At 39.4% G+C, this 24,423-nt stretch overlaps 1 protein-coding gene across 1 annotated transcript in view; it reads right to left on the reverse strand.

The window, feature by feature from the left end:
- Window positions 1-571: 571 nt before the first annotated feature.
- Window positions 572-24,423, reverse strand: part of SLCO5A1 (solute carrier organic anion transporter family member 5A1) — a 76,189-nt gene continuing 52,337 nt past the window's right edge. The window contains exons 6-9 of the mRNA XM_027725415.2: window positions 16,395-16,554; window positions 13,126-13,367; window positions 9,815-9,879; window positions 572-8,625 (exon numbers count right to left, since the gene is read on the reverse strand). Coding sequence (XP_027581216.1) covers window positions 8,180-8,625; window positions 9,815-9,879; window positions 13,126-13,367; window positions 16,395-16,554 — 913 coding nt within the window. The 3' untranslated portion in view covers window positions 572-8,179. The remainder of the gene's footprint in view (window positions 8,626-9,814; window positions 9,880-13,125; window positions 13,368-16,394; window positions 16,555-24,423) is intronic.

Here is a 24,423-nt window from a genome sequence, read left to right on the forward strand (position 1 = left end):
GGCCCCATCAACAACATGTAGCTCTTAGCCCTGGGTCTCCCCTTGGCTCTGTGCTGATGTTCCTGCGGACACAAAATATAATTTCCATTTGTTTTCATTTTTAAATGTTTGCAGTAATACAAGGCCTGTGTTGCAACCCCTAGAGCTCCTACAGGGTGGGAGCAGAGCTCCTACAGCTCCTATTGCACGGTGTGCTGCCGTCCCTGAGGTGCGGCACGGGGACATGGGGGTCACTGACACACAGCCTGCAGTGCTGGGTGGCTGCAGAGGTGGGGGGAAACCAAAACTGGCTCAGCTCCCATGAGTGGGAGCTTCCTGCACTACAGCCAGTCCCCACAAACCACATAGAGGCACTTTGTTGGTGTGGCCCAAATCAGAGCCAAGGAGTGAACTCAGCAGTCAGCAGAGTGGACATTAGGACTCCAATCCTTGGGTTTATGCCCCGGCCCTCTTATTGAGCAGCATAGATGCACATAGTCTTGCAGTCTATGTATTTTTTCCAACTGTCAATATCTATTTCAAATTTGTATTTCTTAGCATATAACTAATGTCAATCAAATTTATGGCTAGACAAAATGGTGGAATTTTACAATTTAATTCAGCACAATCAATGCTTAGTTGTGACTTGGTGGTCATGAATTCAGTGGAAAGATTTTTTGTCTGACAATGTACTAAAAGACCAAATACTTCATCACTTCATCCACAGTGATTACACAGTTACCTATGTACATTTTTTTCTTGCCTTCTTTTTTTTTGTTTGAAATAAAACACACATGATATGCTATTTTTTATTTCCAAATATCAAGTATTCAAGAGTTTGTTTTGTAAACACATGTTTACAACAGATGCTGACAGTAGATTTCATTAAGTCATGGGTTATACAGCTACAAAATTATTCTAAGCTCTGCTGAGAAATAAATATCAATTAAAAAAACCCCAAACCATACAGAAGCTTAAAGTATGCAAAAAAACCAGCATAAACCAATTATTCTCTTTTTACCACAGCACAGCACACACACACTCATACGGTCAGACATACCCTACAAATTTCCCTAATACTCTACACATTTGCTTAATAATGAGTTTTTTAAAAACTAACCAGTTACAGGCAGTGTGCCCACTCCATGCTCTTAAGATACTACCCAGACTGTTGCTCTTCTGCATAAGTCATTTGGTAGAGGTATGCACTGCAGCCAAGGGCAAAACTCCCATGTGCTCAACTGGGGAAAAGGACAGGTCTTCCTTCTTTTGAGGAAAGCCTTCACTTAACCATGGATCTCACTGACACAAAATTATTTTCTTCTTTTTTTTTATTGAAACTCAGCTCTGGATCATTTTGTACTTCTTGTTTGTTTGTTTTATTTTGAAACTTCCCTCCACAATTTCAAATACAGAGTTTGTTACAGAGGTAAAATTTCTGGCTTGTCAGCCAGAAGTGTAATTAGTGCTATTAGTGCTCTTAGTGCTATTTAGGATACAGATACGTCCTTCTGCATGAGTAGTCCAGGCACAATAACACAAAATAATTGCAATTCAAAATGGGAGGGAAAAAATTTTGTGTTCAAGATTTTAAGCCCCAAACCGTCTGTTTTAAATCGTAGCTCACCTTATAGTCAACCAGATTTGGCCTTTTCCCATTGCTAGAGATAGAATTTACTCTTATTCTATCCCTCCTTTCTGGTATTCCATGAAAGAACATTCATATTTCAGATCTGAATCCTCATTTTAATTCAAACCCTTACTAACATTGTTTGGTTAAGGGGTGCCAGAATTTAGCCTAGTGTTTCTTGCCATTACTATAGAATTTATATTTAGCCTTTGCTTAAGCAAAGCAACTAAATACAGTAATATGCTACAGCAGGATGAATACATTCTACATAGATTTCTGTGGCCTATATAGCTTTTACCTTAGTTATTAGTGCTGGGCCAAATCCTACACTGCCTCCTGAAATTACTCTCCCACAGAAGAGCTAGGTAGGAATTGGCCCACCAGGAATTACAAACACTGTCTTTGCTGGAATAGTCCAGACTTTAAGAACAAAAACACATGCAGTTGCATCACTGACATGCCTTGAACATGTCATTTAAGTCATAGTGAATACATCATAAAATACTTCAGTACCTATTAGCACCACAGTGTTGTTTAGTCATTTGTCCAAAGATTATCAAGCTGTCTTTACCCTTCTCAAGGTGAACAATGTTTTGGATGCTTTTTGTAGCCCTTCATGAATTCCACAGCTTTTCACCTATTCTATATAACAAACAAAACATTGTTACAGAATAACATTGTGACAACTGGTTTGAGATTGAAAAACTAAGAGAATATAGTATACACAACGGGTAATGCAATAATTAGAACAGTAGAATGGAACCCAGATAAATAAGCATCTATTTTGTACCACTTGAAGTCAAGAAAACTTTGGAGCTACTTTGAAATTGTAGAGCTACCTCTGTGTTTAAAAGGCAGTAATAATAGAAAAGAAAAAGCATGCCTTAAGGACTGGAGGGGCGACTGCTAAAAACCGCAGGCATTAACTGTAGTTTAATGTAATGGATATGGCTGCAGGATATGGGTAACTCTGTGACAATGTTTACATGTAACCTTTTTGAATTGCTATTTGTAAAACGAGATGGTAAAAGAAGAAAAAAGAAAGCCCTAATTCTCTACCAAAGAACAAGTCTACCACCATTATATTGACTGCCCATCTTCTAAGCACTTTAAAGTCATAAAAGTGTCCATAAAATCAAGTCCAGTATGTGAAGAACCTGAAATGTGTTGATACAGGTTTAATCTACAAGGGGCAAACACTCTGCCCAAAGCAACTGTGATTCAGATTGCAGTCCAGGTAAATCTCTGTTACCAGGTATTTTAAGCCCTTGGAAAGCAACCACAGCTGGATGGATTCAGCTGGGGGAACCCAGATACTGAAGCAATGCAGCATTGCATCTCCTATGCCATTATAAAAGACACATTATTGAGAAAACAGAAAAGGATAAACTTATTTAGGAAGTTTTTTGTATTTGATCTCTGAAAATATTAGTAGCAACCAGTGAATAGAGTATAAAAGCTAAACAAGCACTTGCTAAAGCTCCAACTTGTTAAATTCCAACTGAAAGTATGGCCCAGTTTTTCAGCCTCAACATTGGACTGATGAGGCTGAGAATCTGGCTCCAAAATAGCAGTAAGACACTTTGGACCTATTTATTTATCTTCAGTTTTATGTCAATAGAACACCATGAAGAGCTGTGGTATTACACACACAGGAAGTGTAGTAAGGCAGCAATTATTCAGGCCTTTTGGGGCAAAACCCCAAAAGAACAGTACAGCAGGTGTTGACCCCTCTCCCAGACATGCTCTCTGGAGTTACACTGAGCAGGCAGTGCTCTGCTCCACTTGTGCGGGATATTGAAAATCTGTCACCTCAACCTCTAGGTCCAAATTCTGTGAAAGGGCACAATTCAAACTTACAGCATCACTTGAGAAATTTCATTGGCTCTAAGGTCAGAAAGATGCCCTTATTTAATCTGTCTCCCCATGTAACACACAGGTTTTCAGCCGGATATTCATAAAATAAGTGAATGGCTGGAAGAACTGGAATGTATCTTGGAGTATGTCCACAAAATATTTTTAATTTGAATTCTACTTGAAAATGAAAACTTTCCTCCATTGCCAGATATATAAGTAGCCACACGTGAATGCCACAGGAGAGTACTCAAGTGCTACTTTGTGCTGTTCTGGTTACAATTATCACTAAATCCATGGGGAAAAAGCTCATCATGGAAAATACTCTTTGGGTAATGGAATTCCTTTTTTAATGCAGATGGGACTCAGTCCCATACTTACATACATACATCATTTTTAAGTGCATTACTTAAGTATATAAATTTACATACATATTAAAGTGTTCTGCTGGATCAGAGCCATAATGAATTAGTGGTTAATAAAAAAACCCAAACAAACGTATTTTTGAAAACAGTATACTCAAGTGTTTGTAACTAGTTTAGGGCCTCTCAAACTTACATTTCCAATACCTAGTAGGAGATCTGTGCCCCTACTCTGCTTACATAACAGCAAGTTCTGAGAAACTGCATGTTACTACACATACTTTTAAAAATACATAGGCTGTCCAAAGAACTAAAAGTTTCCAAATAAATATAAATTGCACCATAATATTCAACGTTTCTTGCAGCTGCTCACACTGTACTGAAAGGATATAAAATGTCACCAGTTCCAAATTATATCCTATTACATCCACTATGCTCATGGAGAAGAAGGGGAACCAAAACCACAGCACTTTTGCCTAAAACGGGAGAAAGAGTCCCACTCTCCAGATTATTCCAGACCCAGAAAGATCTAGGAACCATCTCTGGAGGGTGCTGCACTCTTGAGCACCCAAGGCCATGACTACACATTTACCATTCTGAAGTTTTCTCCTTTTTGAGGAAACAAGGATGAATGGGAGGCTATGCAGGGACGATTATCTGTTCAGTCAAGTCCATATATTTGGGCTACTTCTCCTCTCATGTTCCTCACTCTAAATCAGGAATAAGTGGGGTAAAAGGGAATTAAGTCTGTTCCTGTGAGGGCATGATGGCACTTTGTGGACTTGTAGTAGATCACCAGACATTGTTGTTCCATATTACCACTGGCTGGTTAAGTGCAGGTAGGTGACTTGGGTTTGCTACCAACAGCAGCCTGTGGGTGAACAGGACACCTGCTTTACCTTTTTTTGTACTCACTGCTACCAAACCTTATGTATTTTGGGGTAGAGAGGGAAGGTGGTGGAAATTAATGGAATTTTATATTCTATGGTGAGAGGATTTCACAGTGGGAAGACAGCATGGGCCCCTTCACTGGATGACAGGCAAAGTTCTTTTTTAGTTACTGTGAAGTTGGTTTAGCACCACATGTTGATCATGACTGCTGCTAGGGAGGCACTCAACTTCTCTGGCAATTCTGCTTCCTTCAGCAATGACAACCTCAGAAAATAGTGTTTGTTCAGCAGGTCTCAGTCCATATTTCAGTCAATTACAATGTTGGAATTGACTTCTCTAGGAAGTTAATGTGTTTCCCCTACATGCCTTTATTGGGTTAGTTTAGACTGTTATAGCTTACTCACAAATAAACCCTCCTTCAGGAATGAATCAAAAACTGGCCACAGTTTGGGTTTTCTTTCTTTCAGAGGATGCCAATTTAATTAAGTGATTTTGTAGAAATTTATTCGAATTGTCAAAATTATCTATATCCAAAAATAGTAACAAATTTTTTGAAAAGTAAAGAATTTTGTTTTGCATATAATTTTCAAAGAAAAAGTAAAAAATTCCAGTTTCTCAGACATTTCAAAATATGAATCTTTTTAGAAGTTAAAGGGTCAGGATTTCCTAAAAAAATCAGTGGTCTCCATCCCAACAAGCTCTGAATTCCCTTGAAATAAACTCAGAAGCAGCAGCTGCAGATGTGTCACTTCTCTCATTCTTTGGCATCAATGCCGTTAGTTCCTGACAATCCTAATCTGCTCTCTCTTGTTATTCATGGAACAGAAGCGCACACACAAGGCATGAAATAGAAAAGATCAGGATAAATGATTCATTTCTAGTCTTTTACAATTCCCTAAATGCTCTGTTTCTGAGGTATTTGAAAAGATTGTCACTCCTCACCTCACCCTATGATCATTAAAATGGGGAAGTGATTAAAATGGATGGGTGATGGGCTGCAATTACACTTCGTCCCACTACTTTGCCTCAAATTTTGTCATGGCAGGAAATTCCTGGTGCAACAAGCATTTGAGACTGGAGCAGAAGGAAACATTTATATCATCTATTCTGATCTCCTATAGCAAAAAAAGAAAATTATACCCAACACCTTTGAACCAAGGAAATTTATTTCTCGGGATAAGAAGTGTAGAAAGCCAACATCTCAGGTGGCATGTGCTGACTGAGGACGCATACCTGGTGGCTGCATAAGAGACAAAAACATTTTCAGGCTTCACCCCAAAAACCTGTTAATATGGACAGAATAGTAGGAAATTATAAAAACAATATTCCTCTATGTTGTAATTCAGGGTAGAAAAATCTGAGTTTGCCTACAGAAAGAGTGAGAATTGTTACAAACTACATAAATGGACTAAGACATTCTGAAATAAGCAGCCACCATTTCAAGCAGGGCAAGCAGCCCTGTGGGTAGTCTTATGTGCTGCTCAAGAAGAACCAGGAGATGACAAAAGGCAGTCAGCAAAGGTGGAAGGGGAAACCTACTCTTCCCAGGACAACTCTGTGGATGCCAAGGAGAGTACTGCCTTTAATTTCAAGGACTTGGTTCCATACAATGTTTGATCAATTTACATATTATAAATTGAAAACTTAAATCAGGAATAACTCTGTTCAAAAATATGTAGAAATTATGCTCTATTTATTTTCACACAAGCTCTCTACATGGCAAAATCCAAACCTGACTATCACCGATTCATCTGTAAAGATTGCTTTTAATTTCCTACATTTCTAAGACTTCCCCTACAGGGTACAATACAGCTTTGACTTCCTATTGTCCACCTGAAATCATTCTCTGCCCTTTGAGACATCATTAGTACATCATAAGCATGGTACTACAAAGCCTTCAGAACAAGAAATGAAATGCCAAGCACATTTGATTAGAAAGTCTCAGCGTCTCTCAGGGAGAAAACATGCTACAGTAATTTGGAATAGCCAAAGGCCACAGCAGTTCTTGTGAGTCCACACCTGCTGATAATTTCTATTCTTAGCTCTTCTCCTGGAAGGCCAAAGGAGAGCTAAACTTTGCCTTCCCAGAAGCTCTCAATGAAGTTGAGAAAAGGAAAGGCAGCCACATGTGGGACAAACCACAAAACCAGGACCTCCAGGCCTGTGCAACCAGCCTGCCCAGCACCGGGCAGCTGCAGAGGCAGAAGTGTGGCAGAAATGAGAGGGTCTGAGCCGGAACCCCCTCCCCAGCTGTCCTGGATGGCAGGGTGCACAGTGCCCCAGTGGTGCCAGGAGAGGAGGGAGAGCCTCGTACCCAGCACCACGGTGGGTGGTGCTCTCAGCTCTCTTGAAGGGTTTCTCTACTCACTCCTGCAGCAAGTGCAAACAGCACCAGCCTGAACTGTGTGCCACTGCTGGCTGCAAGGGACCTGTCAGGTCCCAGACTGCCACCCAGACAAGAGACAAGGCCATTAGCTCCCCCTCAGGACTTTTCCACTGAAGCTGAATTATACACAAAATTCTGAAGGACAGCCTAACTCTTCCTATCAAGCTACAACTGGTTGGTTTTTTCTTCAGGAAAGTATGGATTTGGTGCTAGTAACGGCCACCCAAATAACATTACAGAAACATGCACATATCCACTCTGGTATGTGTGTATGATTCCTACATCTTAATGTTACTATAAATTAATACTGAAGTTTTTTACTTCAAGCATTACAGTTTCCTAGCCTGTGTACTTTGTGAAGAATGACTACATCCCATCAAACGAAAATTAATGCACATTTTGACAGGAAAAAGATGTTACAACTCAACATTTGCAAACATTACCTGATGCATAATTCTTGTATGGCTTGACATGATATTAACAGTACTTTAAACCTCATGTTATTTTTTAATTTAATGATTATGTTTGAAAATAGCCCCTTTCAAATTCGGTTGCAGTAATGTCTTTAAAAGCAAACTTTAAACTTATTTTGCTGCACATACAATTATCCAAATAAGTTGCATAGTTTAAATAAGTTCAGTTGTGCTTCATAGCAGAACTCACAGTAACTACTCTCTTAAAAATACAATTTGCGGATATGAAGTTGACAATACATTTAAGCATTCTTGTGAGTCTAGACATCAACAATATGAGTTTTTGTCAGTCTTCCGCTGACTTCTGCTGTTCATAACACCTCATCTTTACAATGATATTAGATCAGAGCACGGACATCTAATGGACACATCTGAAATAATTACAAACACCATTTTTAAAACTCCATTGTTGGGAGGGGAGGAATAAGAACCTGGTTTGGTTTGAGGTATCCAGCCCTCAGGAACATATTATGGTTGTTTGCATCAAGCTTTGTTGGTTTTATCACGTTACATTTAGATTAAAAATAGAAGGCACAGGTGTTTTACAAGGCGCCGTAATTAAGTCAACCAACAAAATTAAATATTACATTACCAAGCCAGGGGTCTATATCTCAGCAGTGACTTCTTCCAACACATTTTCATTTGAGGAATTTATTGCTTCTGAAAAAGGGCCGGGGTATGTCTGTTCTAAGCAGTTCATTCCTTGTGCCACATTGGTGTCTCCTCGGGAACTGAAGGTAGGGCAGGATCTAGTCCGTGCATAGTTTTGTTGGGGTCCAGCTTGTCCAACCATCTCACTCACAGTGTTCACCAGTGAAGCCCTCCATCTCTGTCTCTGCTGTTGTTCTTCTTTACACTTAATGGAATACCAGGCCAGGAAAATAAAAAGGAATCCCACGAACTTGAGAGCAGCTGCCAACCCAAAGTAGACAAAACGAAAGGAGGTGACATCGTATTCCCAGCAAGATCCTTGTACGCCGCAATCCTGTTGCCAAAGCATGCATGTGGTGTCAATAACAGCCCCAAAATAAATCGGAGTGGGAATGTAAGCTGAAATAAAAATAGCAAGAGAAATAATATGTGTTAGTACATTGTGGAAAACTTCTAAAAGAACTATATGCCTTAGCCAAACAGTGTAGGTCGAAAATTTTTGAGATTTCTACACTGCTGTTCTTACACGAAATGTAAAACATGGAAAACTGGTCAGCCAGTCTTTGCACCAACACTACTTTATACACATGAAACCTACCACAAATGGGAGAGAATTTAAACAAAGAAAACAATGCAGGTACAGCTTCAATCTGCTGTCCCCAGATAGCTCCCAAACTAAGTGCACCTCAAAGAAAATTCAGTTTTGCTCTCAGGAAGGGTAAAATACATTATCTCTGTAGCATTACTTGATGAACTTCCACTGCCTGTGAGCTGGGAAAGGTGCTGCTTTTAGATTAAGGAGAAAAAGCACCAAAGACCACAAAATCATTTTCTTACTGAAGATGGATGGAAGTGGTGAGACCACTAAGATTTTCAATTTTCTTTTGAACAGATCTTCCTCAGAAACAGACCTTAACTTCCAAGGCAGCTAAAAATGCAGTCAGTCCACTGAATGTTCCTGCTTTCTCCAGAAATACACCACCTTTAAGACAAGATTGAAATTCCTTCCTCAAACAAAACTTCCAGATGCAGCTATATGGGCTTCTCTTTCTGTTCTCTTAGAATAGTCCTTGCTTGCTCTAGTCATATATTTCGTAGTGGCTGAACACCTGGATTGTTCTTAATAGGCAGGATTTTAGAAGTTCAAGAGCTTGAAAGAAGCTGCTTTGTTGAATAAAGACTTTTAACATGCATCTCTTTTTGCTTTGAAGTACTTGAAATTAAGACATTAAGTAATGAATGCTCCTTATTTTAAAAATGACAAAAACTACTGTTATTGCTGAAAGCAACAAAAATCAGTTTCTAAACAAGAAAAAATTCTAGTAACTATTAATTTTTACGTACAGTTTGAAACTGGAAAAATGTATCTTTTTGGGACAAAAATGTTGTTCTAGGAAGTCAGTAACAAAAAAAAAAGAGAAATAACTGCATTTTCAGATACGATGTTTTCAGAAACTATCAATTTTAGGTTCCTAATACAGTAATCAGGCAATTAGTTCCAGATTTATGGAAGTTTAGTATTTTTATAGTACATTTAAGCTGAACATGGTGAGCTTTTATGGAAATGCTGAGCTACTGTAATACTTACCAAGAGTTCGTAATAAAACAAACTGCATTCCTAGTGCAAAGGGCCGCTCTCCATCTTCCACAGACCTAGCAGGCAAAAAGAAAACTCCACTATAGAAACATCCACAACAGATAGTCATCATGGTATGATCTGGCTCTACCCCATGGGTTTTTTCTGAGCTATGGAAAATTTTTGTCTAAATTTCTTCTATTTAGCTTCTACTATCGTTAACTCTTCTTGCTAGGAAAAAATACTGCCAACCGCTCCTGAACTTGTTTAATCAAAATCGCAATCATGCCTTTTAACCTTTCTTTACATAAGGCCTGAAGAATTTGATCCAAACCCATTAAGGAAATTTAGAGAATCCACCCAAAATGTTTATGGCTTCATATGATAGCTTTCTATTATTTCATATGTCTTAATTTATTTTTCTTAATCTTTTTGATGTAAATTTCAATTAATGGATAACTAAATTTCTGAAAGCTGGACTCAGTTTCTGAATTTAACAGATCTCTGCGTAGCTTTGGAGCTACTTTATGAAAAGTATCAGTAGAAACATCCAAACAGTCTCCTTAAACACTGTTCCTTTTCGATAGAAGTAATATAAGATTCTTTCAATTGGTTTCAAAGGAAAAATGTCTAGCTTACAAAAGACTAAATACAAAGTAACAAGATTCCACAGTGCAACTACAATTTTAATAAACCACAAATTATCTACTGATTTAAAAAATATTTTCAATTCTTAACCTAAAGGTCTGAAATTAAGATAGACAGCTTCTAATGACATTGAAAACATAAGACAAAAAACAACAAAAAGTCTGCAGTCAACGAGGTGCAGCTGTAAAATCAAGGTTTGAAGTCAAGCAATTGAGAAATTGGAGATACAACTTGGACCACAAACCTTGGACTGATGTACTAAGCACAATATGACTGTTCATGTGTGTGGGCCACCATTTTTTTACTGAACACTACAAAATCCTGCTGGAGATCTCCCTTATGCACCTCACTATTGTGAGGCTCACTGCAATATTAATGCTCACTGATTGCAGTTTGCCTTTGTGTGACTGCAATGCAACGACAACATTTTTTTATTAGGATTACTTTATAGGTGGAAAACCCAGAGACAGAAGGAATTAAGTCAGAAGTCTCTGAATTATAATGGTGCTGTGCACACAGTAGTTGAGGTAAAGCTGCATGAGCAACTGGAAGTCTGACATGCCCACCCCCAAGTGCCTGGCTTCACTGTCCTAAGAGTGATCTTTGAACCCATTTTGTAGACTTTTTGAAAAGAAACTGAAAGACAAATTCCGCAGTGTGACATTGCACGTGCCCTCCATGTGTCAGCAGCAGGCTTCTGTATAAACCTTAGCCCTTTGAGCTGAGAAAAAGCAAAAGACTGCTTGTCCTTGAGGGGGATGAGACAAAGATGTCTGCCAGAGGGTTTCTCAGCTGTGCTCACAACTGAGCCTAAGGATAGCAAAGCAAAGTCCTGACCTGCCTCACATTTTCCAAGGTTCCATGACCTATTACAAAGATTTGCCATTATTAGTATTTTATAGAGGACTATTTGTGAGCAGCAGCAGAACATCAGCGGTCTCAGAATATCCAAGTGAAGCTCTTAAAAGACAACACTACCCGGAGAAAATTCCACTGGCTTGGGAAGACCATTCTCACAGTAAGAAAAGGCCCAAGACTGGTTTAAAGAAAAGCTCAATTTGAAGACAAATTTTACACAAAAACAGGACAAAAGGTGTCTCTATGTTAGCAATTAATGCAGCTAAACAGCTAGTGATGAAGACCTGACATGTACACCACAAGCATTTCAGGTTTTGTAGGGATTTACTTCAGATCAGCTCTAACCTGGTCCCAGGGACAGCATGCCCATTTGCATCTGGATCATTTTGGATGTGCTTCTGAAGAGCATCTGAAACACTGGAAGAGGCTTCCTAGAGATGTGGTTGATGCCCAGTGCCTGTCAGTATTTGGCCAATGCCCTTATTAACAGGTTTTCATTTCTGCTCAGTCCTGGAGTGTCAGCAGTTGGATGATTAGAGAGACTATTTACAAGAGCATGTAGTGACAGGACAAGGGGAAATGGCTTCAAACTGAAAGAGAGTAGGTTTAGATTAGATTAGACTGTGAGGGTGATGGAACAGGTTGCCCAGAGAAACTCTGGCTGCCCCATCCCTGGAAGTGTTCAAGGCTAGTTTGTATTGGGCTCTGAGCAACCTGGTCTAGTGAAAGGTGTCCCTGTCCATGACAGGGCAGTTGGAACTGATGATCTTTAAGGTCCCTTCCAACCCAGGCCATTCTATGATTCTATGATCATTGTAGGTCCCTTCCAACTAACTATTCTATTCTATTCTATTCTATTCTATTCTATTCTATTCTATTCTATTCTATTCTATCCTATCCTATCCTATCCTATTCTATTCTATCTTCCAGCTCATCTCCATCTGAAAGGAACTTACTTTCTGAACTCTGAGATCTTCAGCTTCAGATCCCAAACCAAACAGACATCTTCAAACCATTCCCTTTGTCCTTCTGTTACCAGCAGAAGCAATGCTTATCGGTGTGCTTTGTAAATTCTAGTAAGTAATTTTCCTCTAATTCTTTTTCCTTCTCTTTAAACAGCAGCAACATATAATATACAAATTTACTTTAGCAGTATAGCATACTATGTTTTCTCAGCTCGCTTGTCTTTAAAAATCAGGAGAACTTCACTTACAGGTGCCGTATTTTAAATGGACTAAGATGTTATAGGGAATGATTATGTCTATTAAACTAGATGGCAAAGATGGGAAAAGCCAATCCAAAAATCCAAATGCTTTTTTTCAAACTGAAAAATAAATGCCACTGCCTTTTCCTACAAAGACTGTATTGCTCTTTATCCTTAAACGACCACAGTGATGACACCACTACTACAGTAGAAGTTCAAAATTCTGGTGAAGGAAAAAAAGGGAAGACTCAAAAACAGGCATGTGGTAGGAATGAACAATTTTAGGAGAGAGAAAAAGATAATTTTAAATAGTAACCTTTTTTATTTGCATTTGAGAATCCAGACCATTGCTCTAAGAAAACTGAAAATTTTTCAGGAGTAATAATTTTCTTACATGATGTGTTACTTGTTTTTAATTTATAACACCTGGAATTCACTGGTTGCTTCTTATTTCCTAAAGTGGGTTATCATGTTACATATTCTAAATACAAGCAAGTTTCACCCTATCCCTGTCAGCTTTATCCTATCTACTTTTTAAGGATACACGAGCTTGACAGGCACTGGTGACAGCGGGCACAGCAAAAATACTTCAAGACCATCACTGAGTTCTCACCTGAGTGTCACTATAATTGCTGATGGCTGGGCACATGCTGTTATGAGGGTAACAATGAAGAGAAATATCAGGAAGGGGATAAGCGTGTTGCAGGTTCTATCACATTTCCCAGAAACAGCGTAGCCATTCTCATTCAGGTAGGTTTTGACAATCACCAGCCGGAGCTGACTGCGCTGGCCCACTGTGGGTGGAGTGATCACCTGGCGACTCTGGACACAGGCACATTCTGTGTAATTTCTTACCTAGGGAGAGCAGAAAAGAACATTTTCATATGAAAAAACCCACGTAAGAAAGACATTGCACAGAGACATGGTATGACAGTCCATAGTATTTCTCAATCTTGTGCCTTGAGCACTATTACACCAAGTACAAGCGAAGTTACCTCTCCAACTAATTTTAAAGCTGATCGGGACTCTCCATGATGAGATTGTTTTCTATTGCTTTATTTAGTCTGAGCTTTAAAAAAAAAAATCTGGAATATTTTTTGAAAATTCTGCCAAGACAATTTAATTACTTCTGACAGGGAGGCTAGAGAAAAATATTGTTTCTGCTGTACTACAAAAACTGTGAGGAAACACTCTTTAGGCAGCACTGACAATGATGTATTCTGAAATTTGGCAGGCTGCTGACTTTCATATTCAGGCAGCATCTTCTGCCATCTTAATGGAAAGCTACCCAGATCTGGCCAAAGAGCAACGAGCTGCACTTCATGCTCGAAGTCCAGGACCTTCCATCTGGATGTAGGTGTGGATCTGGACAGCAGCAAAAACACAGAATAAGGGGAAAGCAGAGACTCAAACAGTGAGACTGAAGGATATGATGGATTCCTAAAGGGACAAAGAGAATGAAATTAAGAGGCTGAATAAAGAAGTAGCATTTCACAGGCAAAGGGGATTTGATCAAGGTGAGGAAGAGCTAGATCAGAAATAGTCTTCTTTCACATTTATTTTACTTCTGTTTTCATCTAATCTAATGCAAAGGGGTGTGCAGCAGATCAGAATATTCCAGTGGTAGAGAAGAAATAGTTCAGGACCTATAAGATGTTACAGGAAGGAGCTTTTTGTGTCAATTTTTGCATTCATCAAATAGTAGACCACACATGCACAGAAGCTACGAAACCCTCTTAAGTTTGCAAATTTAAGCACTTGGATATCAGGACATATTCAAATCACAGTTGTTTGTCAATTTTAGTGTATACCTTTGTATGCATCCATGCTATGATATAGCCTAACATTTCTTCCCATGGGATTTAGCTGAACATCTTAATATATCTATTTATCCAGGATTTTACCTCCCATTTTCAAAATGTGACTCTAGGTATTTTTTTCCTCACACTAAACAAATTCCACTACAAAGACAGAATGACTCATATTTCACATGCATTTTTCTATCCCACTCACTATTATAGCTTAGCTTTTTCAGAAAGTATCATTTATCTTCAAAACAGTTATGAGATGAGGTATTGATGTTGTTATCTCTATTTTGTAGCAAAGTAACTGAAACAGATCAAAAGTTTCACAAACATGGGTGACTAATTTGAGACAACTGGAATCCTTTTTTTCAAAACGTTTTCCATTAAATACAACTAAATATATTCTAAATGTAAATTTTCATGCCCTCAAATACAAATTTAGGCACTCAGTGCATCTACAAATGGTACTTCTGTTTTCTGTTCATGTTCATCATCCAGAACATGAAGAATTCACCATTAGCTGCTGAGTTAAGACTTCAGGCCATGAAGCATCTTTTCTTAAATCATAGGAGGAGATAGTATGTTTCAAAATCTGTACTGAAGAGCACATACTCCTAAAGTATTTCCCTACTAAATTACTTGGCGCCAGTTTGATATCAAGTGAAATGCAGCAAAGATCAAACCTATATCTTAATCCAGGAAAGCACAAATTAGGTTTATACAGAAACTGAAAGTTAACCACAGGCTCACATCACAGGCTTTTCCATATTGGGCCAAAGCAATTTTCTACTAAAAACCAGTAAGATAATCTAAAAAGAAAAAAAAACTTTAAAGGAAACTAATCTGTTCTCAGTGACATCTATATATGAACCTGCTTTTTCAGATCTGACAAAGCTTAGTGGTGGACCTAACATCCTCCTGCTTCACAGGCTGGCTCAGGACTGCAAATCAGAAGACTGATACTTTATAAAGTAAGCTTTCTGGAAAGCACAATCAAGCCCCGAGAAAATCAATGTTTATATTACTTCTTGTCTTTCTTAATTATCCTTTTTTAAAGGATAGTTCTGAAACAGAAGAATTTAAGAGTTCCTTTTTTTTATGAAACTAGCATGACTATAATGCTCTGTTGATATTTAAGTCAGATTCTACTTTTCAACTGTTTTCTTGTGCCCAGTCCTCAAAACTGCCAAATTTTCATGGCTTGATTTTACCATCAGGATGTCCTTCTCCAGTCCAGCATAATTGAAATACCGGGCTGTAACAGAAAATATATTTCACAGAAAGAAAATGGATTATTAGCATCTTTTAAGTTCTGGTTATTTGAGTTTGATGACAGCCCCTTCCTTTAGCCTGGATGAGGTTTAGAAAAAGGACATGGGAATGGTCAAACTGCTTTACAAGAGCAGAATACATGGGCAGTCTTCACCCAGCTGGACAAACAACAGACCTATCAGTACACTGGTGCAGGTTCAAGAGCTGCTTGTGCAAAATGATGAGGCTGACACAAACACCAATGACATTAAACAGGCCCTAACTAAATTTAAATAGAAGTTTAAATCAATTCCAACAATCTGAAGAGTGAAGTTCTTCCTTCAGTTCAGAGAGGGAGTCAAAAAAAATCCCCAAACTGCTCTAAAAGGTAACACTGAGCTTGAAGAAAGACAGTATGACATGGCCACCCACATTCAGAGAAAGGTGAATTAGATGACACTTACTCAAGGTCCCCTCTCCAAGCCCTGCAGGAACATCAGAAATGCAGGCCACTGCCCTCAGGGATTTTGGGGTCTGTACTGGAAACACCAGCCCTCTCCACCCCATGGCACTCTCTCATTTGGAGGGGTTCACTTGGTACAAATGAACTTGTGCCTCAAATTTGTACACAACTGAATGGAAGAGGGATGAGACCATACAATAGTAGCATTACTAGCCTTTCAGAACATGGAAAGACTCAGAGATGGACAAGTCAGCTGTAGAGCAATGTATCTGAAGCTTAGAGGAGAGATGCTTGAGCCAGAAACTGAGCAGTCTTTGATCTGCACCAGTCCTGTGGTGTTACTCGCGGGTGTGAAGCACTTACCCCTGTGCTGTGGTTTCCACCACTGATGCAGCCAGCTAGACAAGGATTAAAATATGTTATTCCATCTGATCCACAGACAGGCTCGTACTCATGAATCTTACATCCGCAGTTAACATTACAGCTTCCAGTCAGATTCCTGTGGGCCATGGCAAGAGTGGGACTGAAGAAAGGAAAAAGAACATGCTAGTAGAGCAAGCACAGACATCCATATCCTCCTGTACAGAGGGAGCAAACATCCTACTCATTAGCTCTGGAACTTAAGAGTTGATTATCAGAAAAAAACTGCATTAACTCTAGGTTATGCACATGACTTAAACAATATAGAAGAATACTAAAGTCATTCCTGCCATCAACTAAAAACACGATGAAAGATATAATAATAAAGTTTCAAATTTGTATCATATTTGCCTAGGTAATAGCTGTATTTTTCCCCTGTTTTTTTTTCCTTTAAGAGTTAAGACACCGCTATTTTATATGCCTATCCTAAGCTGTTGATTACTAGCGAAAGGCTCAGTGACAAGATGTAAGCATTCTGTGAACTAATGTGAACTAACAGGCATCTCTTCCCACGTACCAACAACTGTTTAGAAAAATTATTGCTTATATTATTCATATGTACACGTGAAATCTACATGAAGCTCTCAAGATCTGGGAGACTGTTCTGCTTTTACTAAAGGTCTGTAAAAGAACCAATGCTCCATTTGCACTAGACCATTCCCCAAAATCTGGCCAAAGCTCAACTTTCTAGGTGCTCCCCTGAAGGGTTTGGTGATATAGAATGAAGGAACTAAAAGGAATTTCAAAGCTGAAGGAGATGTACACACCAAAGAGCAGGTTCTTCACTATTACTGCTCTAGTGAAATCCTGTAGTTGCAATTCAATAAGCCACATCTAATACTAATTAATATAATCACATCTAGTATTACCTGAAGGCATCGTGTCAGAAGGTACCTGAAGGTATAGGAATAAAGTACTATCTTTTATCCTTGCTATTTCTGAACACGCTAGTTCAGGTACCAAAAAGAAAATAACTGTTCCACTTCAATATACATACAGACACACCCTGAAACCTAAGTTATTTGCTGCTGTCATTATGCAGCCAAATTACAAGTGAGATTTTTTAAATGGCCCATATTATATTTTAATCTATTTTTACTACACTTTTCACATTCTCTGACTTGTTTCAGGTTGCTAAATTAATTTTAATAAGTGGTAAAGCAAGACTCCGCAGCGTGGTTTATTGCTGGTTCAATTTTCTGCATCTCATTTGTAATTTCACCTTGGTTTAAAATGCTGTCAGCAACATGAATGCATTAAGGCAATGGAAAAGTTACCTGAATGATCTTATTCATACCAATCTATTGCCAGGTGATGGGGTTGGCTGAAGCTAAGGGCCAAGGGATTTCCTAAATCCCTTTCTGTGTAAAGAAATCATGGCTCCCGAATTCATGGCACCCACACTCCCTCTTCACTGCACAAAGTGATTCCAAGCCACTGAAAACTGAAAAGCAGCTGATATCAGCATTTTCAGGTGAAGCTTCTCCTATTACTTAGGACCCCCTCCACTTTATTAGGTTACTGTCATAGCTGCACTCTAGGATTTTAAGTGCTAAACAGCTGGAGAGAGGGTACCACACAGAAGGTGAGCAATTTTTGTAGCAACCAATTTCCTGACTTCCTAGCAAAAACACTCTGTCAGGCAGTTCTTATCTCCTCCACAATAACTGTTAAACACACTGGCCAATGCTAATAAAGCAGGTATCAGTGGGAAACACACATACATGCTTTATGGATTCAGACATCTTTCAAATGTTTCCTTCCCATCTTTGAGTCACAGCAGTTTAAATACCTGCACCAACATGGCTCCCTAAAACTTCACAAGAGTCTGTGCTTAGTCTCAGAGAGCTCTGGCCAAAATAAAAACAGTAGCTTACTTCACTTCAGTAGTCCTTGAGAATAGGTATGATACTCACGTCTGAGATTCAAGAGTTAAAAATATGCTTAATGTGGGTTTTGGAAAGAATTCACATTATTTCAAACATGTCCCAAAGCTTTCTTCAGCCAATGCACTCCTCTACATTCTCCACAATAATCATAATGTCAGAGACCTAGTTTAGGTCAGAAGACAGGGCCATGCAGTCTGTCATCCGCATGGATTCGTGACTTTCCATAGCTAAAGTGCATAGTAGTTGAACAGGGAAGAAGGTGGTGCTTTGAGAAGGCGGTTTTGGATAATTTTTTATCTTGTGGGTTTTATTACACTGGTATCAGAACCCTTCAGTCTGTCATTACGTTAGTTTGAGAGATTAAATACTTCATGTGTTACCTTTCACCAGTGTTTCAGAGACTGCAAGATGCTGCAGCTCATGGCTACAATCCCTGGTCTCAATCCACAGAGGGGTACAGCTTCTGGATCCACTCCCACAAGACTGGATTTGCCCAGCTCTGTGTCACAAGGCTGTCCCTCCTTCATCTTCCTGCCCAATACTTTTAAACTAGTTGACAGTCTTTTCACAAATGAAGTGTCCACTGCATCATTTTTCCAGCAGTTCACTGATTAGATATAAAAACTCAGTTCTAAAGAATACTGAAGCAATCCATGCAAGACTGAATGCGATAAAGAGGAGAAGTTGCAGGAGTGAAATTTAAAGGCCTTTTCCAGAAATTAGAATGTATGTATGAAAATTCCCAACTCCAGAAGACTCTGCCCTTTGCCTTCTCACACCTGAGTGGTAAGCAGAACTGCAGGCTCCATTGTATTTCTGCCTGCGGTGCATGTGAAGTCCAGTCCAGAAGACCTGAGTTTCTGAGAACAAAAGCCAGTATGATCCCTGCAGAATCTGCAAAACCAGATAGAGCTAAGTACTGAGTTCTGTTGGGGCATGAGTATTTGCACATGCACCATAAGCTAAAATATTGCCTTGGAAAATTACACCGGTATGCACAACCACTCCACACCAGGCACCACACTGTAATATTGAATTAACTGCTCTCAGTACTGCTCAATGGCCATTGCTGTTTAAAACTACCTCAAGTACCTCTACTCTAAGCAGATCAGTAGATACCAAGGGAATTTCAGCACCTCCTCACCCAGGCAGGAGCTGAACAGGAATCTGGATCCTCAAGATCCTGTACACATGCTCACAGCTTGCCATGGCTGCAGAGCCTCACAAGGGCTGCTGTTATCTCGTCTTCGCATCTGTGATGCATGAGCAAGACCACTGTGAAGATAAACAGCTAACATCAGACTTACTGCATTCCAGCTACCCCATGGACCACAGGGGATGTTCTCCTGCTCCCATCTTCTACACCTGACTAGACCAGGCTCAGCTCGGGAGCCACTCTTCGCACAGCAATTGTCATCATGTTGTCTGTCATCTCACCTCCTGTCAGCAGTGACACTAAGTAGTACAACTGCTGCTTAGAGCATTCCACTTGACTGGTTTTCTTGTATTTATATACTACTATTTGCTTGTCTTTCCAGCTGTGCACTTTTGCAGTCAATTAAATATTACTATGTAGCTTTTAAATATTTATTGATTGTCTACTGAGCACACAAACCAGGTTCACAAATTTAGCTCCTGCAGCTACTTTACACTTTATGGTCTAGTTGGATGTTAACCAACTACAGTCTTTCTTGTGCTACAAACAAATAAGGCACACTTTTAGCAACAAATTGCAGCTTGAGCAGGAAATTAAATATCCAAGACTAATATTGGTTATGTTGCCTTCTCAGCTATCAGCTGAAACTTGTCTTATTATATTGGTTATGTTGCCTTCTCAGCTATCAGCTGAAACTTGTCTTATTATATCACACTGGATTTCAGTAAGCAATATGCAGCAACACGTCATGTAGCAACAGACAAGACTTTTCCAGTAATCTCTCAACAGAAATTTTTTTCCGATGGAAAACACCAAATCATCAAAACATTCCTCAGGAACATATGGATTTCAGCAGCACAGTGACAGAAGTTTTTCACACCAACAGGAGAGGCAGCATTTTTGGAGTTTTACAAGATCCTAGTCTGCTTTCTGAGCTGGATGTCCCAAATGCCTGAATATTTGAGGTAAGAAGGGACTCCATGACCTGCCTGGGAGACCCTTGCGCCCACATCCCTGCTGACAACAGGGCTTTACCACACTGCACAGGGACAGGTCCAGGGGCAGGCCAGACTGCCGGGAAAGGTACAGCTCAGATTTCCCTCTTCAACCTATCCCAACCCGTGGGGCACATTCTTCTGACCTCTTATCCCTCCATCACCTAAAACCCTTCCAGCAGCAGATGAGTTGGGTTGTTCCACAGTCAGGAGAGCCCATTCCCTGTCTTGGTCTGCTTATGTAGCTAACTCGATTCAGCTGCACTGCTGAGAATTAACATGACACAGAGGTTAGGAAATCAGCTTAAAAAAAAAGAGATGAATGAAATCAGGCATGCAAGAAATGAGAAGCATGAAACTGGGAACTGAAGTGAGACCACTGTGATAATTTAATCTCAGGGGCATTTTTTTGTTTGGCCCAGAAGAAGACTTAAGTTTACAGATATGCAAAGCAAATATGCTCAAATTAATAACAAGCTACTACATGCTGTGTCTCTCCAGCTTTCACCACCTTTTATACTTCAGCATATCAGTGTAAGGTTTATGTGGGGGATTTCTTTTTGTTGTTTAGAGCAAATGTCTTTAACACAAAGAGGCTTGGTTTTTTGCATGCTTTCAAGAACATGTAATACACAAAATCATATATTAACTGCATTTCCAAAAGTTCATTATAAGACAGTTGTAAGAGGTTCATGATTTCATCTTTTTACCTTCTCTATTCACTCACTGTTCACTCCTCTTTCAATGATGGGAAACTCTCTATTAACACATATCTACATAACTCCATTTTCATCATATAGGATCTACCATATAGCACATATTATAACAGATTTCTTGAACACTTCTTTCAGGAAGGGATCGGGTTTTTTCTTGAAGGTATGTATTTTTCCAGAAGTAAGCTGAACCAAAGTACTCTACTAATCCTGCCTTCTGACGCTGGGAGGCTGCCTACTCTCCACAAAGGAAAATAGAGCATTGATCCCTGAATGACTGCACAGTACATCACAGATTTACCTGCATCAGTCATAAAGATCGGGCTCTTATGGAAATTGCACCAAAGCTACTAAATCCTGCTCATGAGTATTCTAGTTTCACTGCACCAACTGCTTTAGATACACACAGGATGTCTGAGAAACAGCCACTTTGCTTGTTTCAGTGGGTGCAGATGCTGACAACTTGCAACACTGCTGCACCTGAGCTGCCAAGGACAGCTATCATGCACGAGCACACTGACAGAAACCAGCCCCAAACAGAAGCATTTCCTGAACTATTCTTTCAATTACAAACAATGATGCCACTCCTTTCATTAATAAGATCGAACTGCAAGTTTGCTAAATGTGTGCTGGGACAAAACCCAGAATCCCATCTGACAAATTGCACTTATTCACTTCTCAAGGAGACTGTTCTGTGTCTCCATGACACAATACTAGTAAAGCTAATAAAGAGAAGACCTTTATTAGACATGACTAACAATGAAAGGGACTCCAGTTTCTAACATTTTTTTCTAAATCCTAGTCTTCTCTCCAACTATTACTCTGTGGAAGGCTTGTGGTATAGGAGTGAAGTAAGAAAAGCGAAAATAAAAGGTGAGATTTATTTTAGAGCTGTGGTGTTTTTAGAGCTGTGATCTGTTATTTCACATACTCGGACTGAAACCTCATCGTGCCGGCAGTCAATGCACATACATCGGGGCAAAAAAAAGGTGGACCCTCTTCCCATGAGGCTACAATCTAAATGAAAAGCAGTTAAAAAAAAAAGCAAACCAAGCATGTCTGACTATATTTTGGTAACATCTAAACAAAGAATTGGCTTGCACGTGGTTTTATTCATGTTTATTCAGATCACTGTAGTAACCTACAGGACCAAGAAAATACAAAGGAAAGGAGATCACCACATAATTTCTATAATATTAACATTGGGCTATATGATAAAAAGGATTATATTAATTTGATAGCAATACTTTTAGTTTGGTATTGAAGGACATTCTGGATGGCAGAGATCTGCAGTCTCCTTGTTGGCAAGCAGCTGGAATTGAAGCAATGATGCAATTTTTGTGTAGCTGTAAAACAAGGGACCCTCTGACTATGTTAGCTGGAATCTTTCTTTGTGTTATTGTTCTGATCCAATTAGTCACTGCCTTCAAGTTAAGGGAACCCACTGGCTGATTGGACTGAAATAGATACAAAAACTCAAACTGGTGGTACTAGAAGAAGAATACAATTTTTTTTTTATAGAAAATGCCTCAGTAAGTCAATCACATCCTGTAACTACACCTTAATTGCACCAAAACAACAGAAAGCAATCAAAAAGGGTCTGTTTTGATTCATTACATATCAGAAATGTGAGAGATGGAACTGTACTAACCCAGGAATCTGTCACTATGAGTAAGCTCCCCATGGAGCTTGTTTTAGCTGCCTTATACCATAAAAGATGGAAGAGACAGGTCTGAAACAACCAAAGTAGCTGATCTCTGCTATTTCCCCTTTATCCAGCTCTGATGAGGCCACACCTGCAGTTCTGAGTCCAGTTCTGGCTCCCCAGTAAAAGAGAGATATGGATACACTGGAGAGAGACCAGTGAATATCCACTAAGATGATGAAAGGACTGAAGCATCTCTCTTCTGAGGAAAAGCTGAGACTGTGCAGCCTAGAGAAGGCTCAGGGGGATTTCATCAATGCCCATAAATACCTGAAGGGAGGGTACAAAGAGGACAGAGTCAGGCTCTTTTCAGTAGTGTCCAGTACCAGGACCAGAGGTAATGGTCACAACCTGAAATACAGAAGGTTCCCTATAAACACCAGGAAACACTTTTTCACTGTGAAAGTGACAGTGCTGACCAGGCAGGCTGCAGAGCTTCCCTCCTTGGAGCTATTCAAAAACCATCTGGACAAGGAGGCAATTCACTGACTCAGGACTTCCCATCTGGATACTGGTTATGGTGCAAGAGAAGGGATGCCATATTATGGTTTGACATAAGACTCCTTGCGCTGCGTTCAAATATCAAACATGCCCTCAGAGACAAGGTTGGGGCATGGAACACCAGATTCTAAAATGCTGAGATGTATAATACAGAGGTGCCCTTGATCTTCCTGATAACAGAAATGCTGATGACACACCAACAAAAGCAAAACTGCGTGTGCCCAACATAAAACAGCAGAAAATCCTTTCTAATGTATTCTAATCTGTGCATGCCTCCAGGTCCCATCCACTTCCTCACAGCTGGTATAGTTGGAAAAATACTGAGTTATGAAACATACTGAATTATGAAATGTCATTGCCTACTTTACTGAGTACTGGTATGCACATACTTCTGTGTTAACTGAAACCCAGCTTGTCCTTCTCCTCTGTATTGGTTTATGGCTCAATTCATCAGATTAAAACCCCCTACTTTTTAAATGTATAAGAAATCAACAATAGAAAGAACCACATTTGTCCAGAGATTATCCTGCAAGGTATGTCTGCACTGCCAAATGCAGTTGAGCTCTCTGGGTTGCTGCCAGTGCAGGTAGTTCACACATCAGACCCGGCACTGGAGTGTTAAGGTAGAGCATCATGCAGTACATTTATTCCGAACTATGTAGCTGTACTGCTTTTTCTATCTGATCTAGCCTGTTGAACTGGCTTTGATGTCCGTATACTGCACTACACTGGAACCACAGAATGAAGTATGTGTTTTATTAAACCTCAAAATGAAAGCATGCTTTTTTATTACATGAACAATAACATTTTTTGATGTCTGAGCTAAGTTGCCTACTAAGTAAATGATTTGAAACTATCAAATTATTGACCATGAGGATTAAGAGAATGTTTATCATGTCAGATATTCAAGATAAATTTATGTGTAGTGCTGCCTTTTTACTATCATTTTGATAATAAATCTGGATTTGACCTCCATGTTTAAAAAAATCTGGCTGAAACTCCTGAACTATGCT

Source organism: Pipra filicauda, unplaced genomic scaffold, assembly GCF_003945595.2.
Source record: "Pipra filicauda isolate LSUMZ 115617 unplaced genomic scaffold, ASM394559v2 scaffold177_size2800117_pilon, whole genome shotgun sequence".
NCBI lineage: Eukaryota > Metazoa > Chordata > Aves > Passeriformes > Pipridae > Pipra > Pipra filicauda.